Below are 8,640 nucleotides of genomic sequence, written 5' to 3' on the forward strand. Positions count from 1 at the left end.
AATAAAAAGGAAATAAATATAAGAAACTTAAAATGAGATTGAAATTTCATACATAAAAAAAAAGTATATCCATTCACCTCAATCACAATACCTCTAAATTTTATAATCCAAGTTGATTGACAACAAAAGAGTAAATAGCATCCTGTTAAAGTATGATCCCTATTGATTGCCTATTTGTGGAACAAGTAAGTATATGTGAACAAGTAAAAACTGAACACAGTAATTTTTACATGGAAAACACCCGACTCAAAAAGGTGTAAAAAACCACGACCTGTACCTCTACAGGATTTAACCCCAATCTTCACTATAAGTTTGAGCCTCAAAAATCAACACAATTACAAGACTTCTTGTAAACAAGGAATTAAAACTTCTAACTCTTATTACTACAAAAACACAAATATTCCCAAGATAAGTGTTCCCAAGTCTTCGAGTTCCCTAACTTGAAGACGTGATTCCTAACTCAGTTTATAGAATACTGAGACTAGAACAATTTACTCATTACAACTCAAGAACCTTCCTATTACAAGCAGTCTAAAACATACTAAGTAAGAACTAGGTTCTTCTTCAAGTTGGTGAACGATTTTTGCTGATTGTTGATTTTCTTATCTGTACATGAGTGAGTTATTTGAATGCAGCTTGTCGTCTATATATATGCTCCCTCAGATGCAGTCCTTTTTCTTCTTTACTTGTATCTTCTGTAGGACTCTTTCAAGTAACTCACTCCTTGTTGTAACCATCTCACCTTCTTCTAAATTGAGTAGGATTCTTTTGCATTAGCCTTCTGCCTTGTAGACTTCTTGATCTACTCAAACTTTAACTGCTCCAATTATATTCATATAGCCGTGTGAACATCCTTTGCGTATCCATGTGTTGACAACTTTATGTAATAATATGCACTCCATATGTCCGAAGCAGTTTCACTTGTATGGACCAGCTTTGCACAACATGTTTCATTCATCTGTCTATCATTAAAACTTCTCATGCCCTAACAAATTCCCCCTTTTTGATGATGACAAAATTATTAGCACAGTATTTCAAAGAACCTGACATACTCAATAAAAAATTAAATAAAAGGATCGCAATAGAATGAAACAGGTTAGATCAGTTGAGTTATAAGCATTTTATAATCTTACTTCCCCCTTTTGACATCATCGAAAAGCTCAGCCAATAAGTGAAAAAACTGTGTAATAATCCATGGCCACTGGGAAATCACTAAAACAAGCAAGAGTCAGAGCAAGAGATAACTAAGCATCGAATTAAACAGAAGTAGATCAAGTGAGGAAAAAAAAAAGTCCATTTCTTGTACAAAAATAGATACAATTATCATTATCTAGTAAGACCAAAAAGAGAAACAAAGTGGACCAAGAAGCAGGAAAGAAGAGAAAAAAACTAAGGGACGAAGGAAGAGTTTATTTTGAGGAGGTAGAGGGGATAAAAAAGGTCAACGATCGAATGATAGCAGCATTTTCTGTTCTTTCCTTCTCCAAGGTGGTTGTGAGGGAAGTAATTTGAGCTTTAAGAGCCCTTGTTTCATCTTTATGAATAGCCTTGGCAGCCTCCAATGCAGCCTGTGCAACCTCCATCTCACCCTGCTTTGCCTCTAAGGCATTTTGCAACTTCTGCATAGGGTTGTCTGCACGTCTTATAGAAGCAGGTAATATAGCATGGTTCACTTGTCCAATTACATTCTTAGTAGTCTATAAGGACCACACCTTGAAAGAGACACGAAAATCATCAAACACAGGGGCAAGCCAGAATTGATAGGGCAGAGCATGACCATTTTTATCTTTGATGAGTACCTTTTGCATATGCTTAATGATGAGTTGGGGAAGGTCTATTGGAATCTCAGAATCCAATAGTTCCATTAAGGTAAGATCAAGAAAGATTGCAACTGTGCGCCTCTCCTGCCTGGGTAAGATCATTTTGTGGACCATATCAAAATACAACTGATAGGGAGAAGACATCTCATTTTTCAGCACCCTACGATGAGAAGGAAGAAGAGAATTTCCAGAAAATTTTCTGCAAATATCAAGGGCGGATGGAAGATTGTCAAGAGAAGGCCAAGATTCTTTGACATAGTGACCCCAACCTCTACTAGGAACACTTAGAATTCTACGCAAATTAGTAGGATAAAGATTGATGAGTTTTCCATGAACAGAGGTTGAGATCATGTCCCCTATCGCAACTCCATGTGTATAAAATTCATACATTTCATCTTTTCCAAACCTTCGTTGATGATTACCTTGCAGAAGCAAGGATGACCACCCCTGAGCACCCAATTTGGAGACCAAAGTGTCCATATCAGGACCCCCAAAACCAGTGACAACCCTACCTCTAACTATTTTTAGTTTCTGAAAAGACAGAACATGGTTTGGCTAAAAAGCTTTATCAGCAGGAGTATCAACAATAATATCAACATCAAAATCATCAGGAGGTACAGAAGAAGCGTCAGGAAGATAGTCTGAATCTGAGTCAGATGAGACAAAAAGACCAAGTGTGGGGACCTATTTCTTCTGAAGTGAAACAGATTTTGGAGAATCTTTAGAGGGAGTAGAGGCTTTTCCAGTAGAGGCTTTGACAGTAGATTTTGAATGTGAGGAGTCTTTGGGAATGGGAGGGGGGACATTTTACGAGAGTGATATGGTTTTGATGTTTTAGCTATGGTATGCTTCTGCTTCAGCTTTCTCTTAGAGCGAATGAGAATGTCAGGAGAGAAATCACATGGGGGAGGAGAAGCATTAGGTACAACTCATTTCTTTTTACTTGACCTAAGTGCCTCTTCCAAACAAGCATCTTCCTGTTGTTTTCTTTTCTGAGTATGTGGAGTTCGAGATGGAGTGATGACAGGAGAAGAGTGTTCAGGAGTATCATCATCAACGTCAATGACGACAAATGAGGGTTTTCATTTAAGAGTTGATCTTGATCGTCTAAGAATAAGGTTAGAAATTGAAATGTCATCTCAATTAAGGATTTGAAGAGGAGCTACTAATAGTGGTAAGGTTTCTGGAAAGAGTGAGGGTTTGAATAAAGAATGAGAGAAGGGGTATGGTAAGGTCTTGAAAAATGGGAAATCAGATAGGTTGAGAAGGATTTAGGGTTGGATAAGTGAGGGTAAATTGATGTTTGGGTGGAGAATAAGTTTTGTAAAAGGATTAATGTCAAATTTTGTGGAAGGAGGAGAGGAAGAAGATACCATAGTATGGTAAATATTCAAAGGTTGAAGGAGAAGTGGAGATAGGAGAGAATAGGAGAGAAAATAAGAGGCATATTTAAGAAGAGTGAGAAGGAAGTTGAATGATGAAGGGACTGTGAATTTGGAGAAACGTGATGATGTAGAGGTTCAGTACGGATGGGAAAGGTCTGGTAGCCTTTTGAAGGAGATGACTGTTTGGTTTTGGCGGTTTTAATCATTATAGAGAGAACCATGTAGATGACCTGTTTCTTTTAATACTGCTATGGAAAACAATAATCATACCTGTGTTTGATTAGTCCATGTCCACTCTTGCCCTGATGATCCATCTATCTAAAAATAACACATAGATATATCACATTGCTTTAAATCTTGGAATTAGGACGCAACTAAATGTGTAAGACTGAATTAAGCAACAATCACTCAAGCATAGCATATTCTAGTCAATCATTGAAGGAGATTTATACAATTTTAATCATCCCCAATGCTAACCTATTTTTTTCAAAATGTTCCCTACTCAAAGCCTTAGTGAATATATCAGCAATTTGTTCCTCAGTTAAACAAAACATAATTGATATATTTCCTTTTTCAACATTGTCTCGAAAGAAGTGATGACAGATATCAATATGTTTGGTTCTTTTATGTTGGACAGGATTTTTGGCTATGTTTATAGCACTTGTGTTATCACAAAAAATGGGAACACAACCTACATCTAACCCAAAATCCAGAAGTTGTTGTTTGATCCATAACAATTGAGCACAGCATGACCAGCGGCAACATATTTAGTCTCGACAGTTGACAAAGCTATTGAATTTTGCTTCTTTGTGGACCAGGTAATCAAACATGATCCTAAGAAGTGTGCCATACCTGTAGTGTTTTTCCTGTCCACCAAATATCCTGCACAATCAATATAAGAGTATCCTACCAAATTAAAGTTACTACCTTTGGGATACCATAAACCAAGATCACTAGTTTCTTTCAAATATCTGAAGATTTTTTTTACAGACTTCAGATTGGATTCTTTTGGATTTGCTTGAAACCTTGCACACAGTCCTACACTAAACACAATGTCAGGTCTGCTTACTGTGAGATATAATAAGGACCTTATCATACCTCTATACAGTTTTTGTTCTACATCAGAACCTGTTTCATTCAAATCAAGTTTTGTGGCAGTGGCAATGGGAGTACTTATTTCTTTAGTTTCCTCCATGGAGAATTTCTCGGGAAGCTCTTTAACATACTTTTATTGGTGGATCATTGTTCCTGATACTGACTGTTTTATTTGAAGACCCAGGAAGCAATTCAACTCCCCCATCATGCTCATTTCAAACTCACAACTCATGATTTTAGCAAAGTCATGAGTCATATTCATGTTGGTTGAGCCAAAGATAATATCATCCGCATACAACTGCACAACTAACAAATTCTTTTCATTAGTTTTTAAGAAAAGGGTATTGTCAATTTTACCTCTGATGTGTCCATGCTCCAGCAGAAACTTTGATAATCTCTCATACCAGGCCCTTGGTGCTTGTTTCAACCCATACAAGGCCTTATCCAGTTTGTACACATGATTTGAAAACTCTCTTCTTTCAAATCCTGGAGGTTGCTTCACATAAACCTCTTCTTTGAGAATGGGATTTAGGAATGTACTCTTCACATCCATCTGGTACAAAAAACTCCATGTAAGAAGCAAAAGCAACCAGCAATCTTATGACTTCAAGTCTTGCTACAGGAGAAAAAGTCTCATCAAAGTCAATTCCTTCTTCTTGGTTGTATCCTTGAACCACCAGTCTTTTCTTATTTCTTATGACTGTTCCATGCTCATCAACTTTATTTTTGTACACCCATTTAGTCCTAATGACTGATATATCTTTTGGAAGAGGAACTTAATGCCATACTTTGCTTCTCTCAAACTGAATCAATTCATCTTGCATGACTATGATCCAATCAACATCAAGCAATGCTTCACTTACTTTCTTTGGCTCTATTTCTAACAAGAATGCCTTGAATGCACACATACTTCTCAATCCAGATCTTGTGGTGATTCCAGAAGTGAGATCAGTAAGTACATTCTCAATGGGGTACAAACCTTGATACTTGTATCCTTTTAGGATCAAGCCTAGTGAGCTGCTTGAATCACTGCTAATGTTCTAATGTGAAGCAGTTGATGGCTCAGTTCCCCCTAACACTGTGCCTTCAGCTTCAGTTCCCCCTGTGAAAGTGCCCCCAAGTTTGTCTGTTTCAGTTGATGGAACATGTTGTGTAACCTGTTCCTCAGTGTCGCTTTCTTCCTACAGGTTAGTCTTAACATAAAACTCATCAAAAATCATATGCATGCTTTCTTCAACACAGTTGGTTCTGTTGTTTAAAACTCTGTAAGCCTTACTATGAAGTGAATAACCTAAAATGATTCCCTCATCACTTTTGGCATCAAATTTTCCCAAATTATCCTTACCATTATTATGTATGAAACATTTGCAACCAAAAGTTCTAAAGTGAGAAATGTTAGGCTTTCTACCTTTTAGTAATTCATAGGGAGTCTTTTCTAACAAGGGTCTGATTATGCATCTGTTTGTGATATATGTTACTGTACTTATTGCCTCAGCCCATAAGTTTTTGGCAACATTTGCTGCGAGCATCATTATTCTAGCTATATCTTCTAAGGTTCTGTTTTTCCTTTCCACCACTCCATTTTGTTGTGGAGTTCTAGGAGCTGAGAAGTTATGATCTATTCCATTTGATGAACAAAAATCTAAGAATTTTGCATTCTCAAATTTTGTTCCATGGTCAGACCTTATGGAAACTAATGAAGTGCCCAGTTTCTTTTTTATTTTCTTAATGAAGATTTCAAAGACATCAAAGGCATCTTCTTTAGAGGCTAGAAACAAAGTTCAGGTGAACCTGGAATAATCATCAACAATTACAAAAATATACCTTTTTCCACCTCTGCTTTGTTGTCTCATTGGTCCACACAAGTCCATATGAACCAGGTCAAGACATTTGGTAATGCTAACATGGTTCTTTGACTTAAAAGAGGATTTTACCTGCTTCCCACTTACACATGCACTACATAACTTTTCTTCCTTAAACTTGGTCTTGGATAGTCCCAATACCATGTCTTTGGAGGAAAGTATGTTCAGTTGTTTCAGACTTGCATGTCCAAGTCTTCTATGCCAAAGGAGGGATCTGTTTCTATTGCACTTAGACAAGTCAACCAGGTCTTGGTATTGCCATTATGTCTGCTTTGTATACATTCCTATATCTCCTTGCAGTAAGCACAATTTCTTTGGTGTCCATCCTTTTGACTTTAACACCTGAAGCAGTGAAAATTACTTTATTACCTTTGTCACACAATTGTGAAATGTTTAGCAGGTTATGCTTCAGTCCTTCCACAAGATAAACATCCTCCAAAGCTTTTGACTCAGATGAACCAATTTTTCCAACTACCCTTTTTCTATTTTCAAAAGAGACTCCCCCACCATTTATTTTGGAGAGCGAAAGGAACTTTTGCTTGTCACCCGTCATATGTCTTGAGCAAGCACTATCTAGGTACCAGTACCTTTTGTTTCCCTTCACCTTCTCCTGCACAAGAAATCAATGGTTAGACTTAGGAACCCTGACAAGCTTGGGTCATGTTTTGTTAGTAAAAGGATGAATTAAATTCCTTCTAGTCCAAGCAGGAAGCAAGTAGACTGACTTGTTTCTCAGACTAATTTTAGTGCTTGTTTTCTTGGTCTGAGAAAGTTTCGTTACCAGGTTCAGACTTTGATATTTTCTTTTAGCAGCCATAGGACATTCAGTAGTAGGATGTCCAAGATTGCCACAAATATAGCATAAGTCTTGAAGATTATTAGCTTCTTTATAAAAACTCAAGCCTGCTTTTTCATTGTAATTTCCTTTACCAAGCTGATGAATAATTCTTGAAGAATTTGTCCATCTGTTTGACTTTTCTAGATCCAATTTTAATCTTGCTATCTCTTGACCCATCTTATCCATCTTTTCAGTCAAGTCATAGCATTCTTGTTTGTACTTAGTTAACTCAAGTTCAACATTTTCTTATTCTTTACTTATGGCCTTTTCCCATAGTCAGTGAGAGTCTGTTTAAGGATTTCAGACTTAAGATCATTATTTGAGGACTCAAGCAGTGTAATTTGTTCCTTGAGAGTGCAATTTTCTTTGTCAACATTTTTCTTGCAAACTTTTAAGTCAATGAAATCAAATTTAAGACTTGCAAGACTGTTGAACAATTCATCGCTATCAGAAGTTAATTCTTGAAAATTTTCAATTAAATCACCCATCAAGGAAACAAGTTTAGTTTTAGAAAAAAGATGCAGTTTTTCTTTTAGTTCAGGTAAACTTACCTCAGAAGCATTATCTTCTTCCTCAATGTCTGAGTCTCCAAAAGCCATAAATGTTGTCTCATCAATTCCATCATCATCATTATCAGAGTTAGATCCCCATGCAGCTATCATGGCATGTTCTTCCTTTTCCTTCCTCCTGGCCTTTTGTTTTTTTTCAACTCTTTCCTTCCTCCATTCTATTTCCAAGAGAGGATATTCTCTGATCTGATGATCAGTCTTTCCATACTTGTAACATCCATTTGGGTTGTCATTGGAATGCTTTTTGCTACCTGTTCCCTTCTTCTTAAAAAACTTGCTGAAGTTTTTTGTTATGAAGGCAATTTGTTCCTTATCCAGTTCAATCTCTTCATCACTATCAGAAGCCCTCAAGGCCAAGATTTTTTCAGAAGCCTTCTGTTCCTTAATTCCATCAACTTCCATTTCATAGGTTCTTAAATTCCCTACTAGTTCATCCAAAGTCATACCTGTGAGATCCTTATTTGCTTCCCTGATTGCAGTGACTTTAACATTCCATTTTGACTTTGGTAGCACCCTTAGAACCTTCTCTACTTGTTCTTCTTCAGTGATGTCTTTTTCCAAGGAGGTTAACTCATTTGTTAGAGTAGTAAGTCTTGTCATCATATCATGCAATGATTCATTTTCCTTCATCTTAAACACTTCATATTCAATAAAAAGGAGAGAGATCCTGAATTTCCTTACCTAAGAGGTACCTTCATGGGCATTTACTAAGGCATCCCATATTTGCTTAGCAGTGGTACAGGTAGATATTCTATTGTATTCAACAGGTCCTAGACTACATACTAGGATATTCTTTGCCTTAGCATTTTTCTTTAAAGCCAAAAGATCATCAGCAGTAAACTCACTCCTTATTTTCTTGACTTGTACACCATTTTCTGTCTTCATAGGGATAGTAGGACCTTCAGTAATCCTATCCCATAATTCATAGTCTTCTCCTTGAATAAACATCTCCATCCTGGCTTTCCACCAGATGAAATGAGTACCATCAAAGAGTGGGGTCCTAGTAGTGGATTGACCTTCACTTTGACCAGTAAGAGGTGCAGAATTCATCATAATGATCTGATCTTAGGT

The 8,640-nt window shown here is 36.8% G+C and overlaps 1 protein-coding gene across 1 annotated transcript; it reads right to left on the minus strand.

The window, feature by feature from the left end:
- Positions 1-6,400: 6,400 nt before the first annotated feature.
- Positions 6,401-8,619, minus strand: LOC124892007. The gene is made up of 3 exons (XM_047403490.1): positions 8,262-8,619; positions 7,552-8,207; positions 6,401-6,772 (listed from the first exon to the last, which is right to left on the minus strand). Exons 1-3 carry the CDS (start codon positions 8,617-8,619, stop codon positions 6,401-6,403), a joined length of 1,386 nt encoding a protein of 461 aa, XP_047259446.1.
- Positions 8,620-8,640: the final 21 nt, after the last annotated feature.

This window comes from Capsicum annuum, unplaced genomic scaffold (genome assembly GCF_002878395.1).
Source record: "Capsicum annuum cultivar UCD-10X-F1 unplaced genomic scaffold, UCD10Xv1.1 ctg43186, whole genome shotgun sequence".
Lineage (NCBI taxonomy): Eukaryota > Viridiplantae > Streptophyta > Magnoliopsida > Solanales > Solanaceae > Capsicum > Capsicum annuum.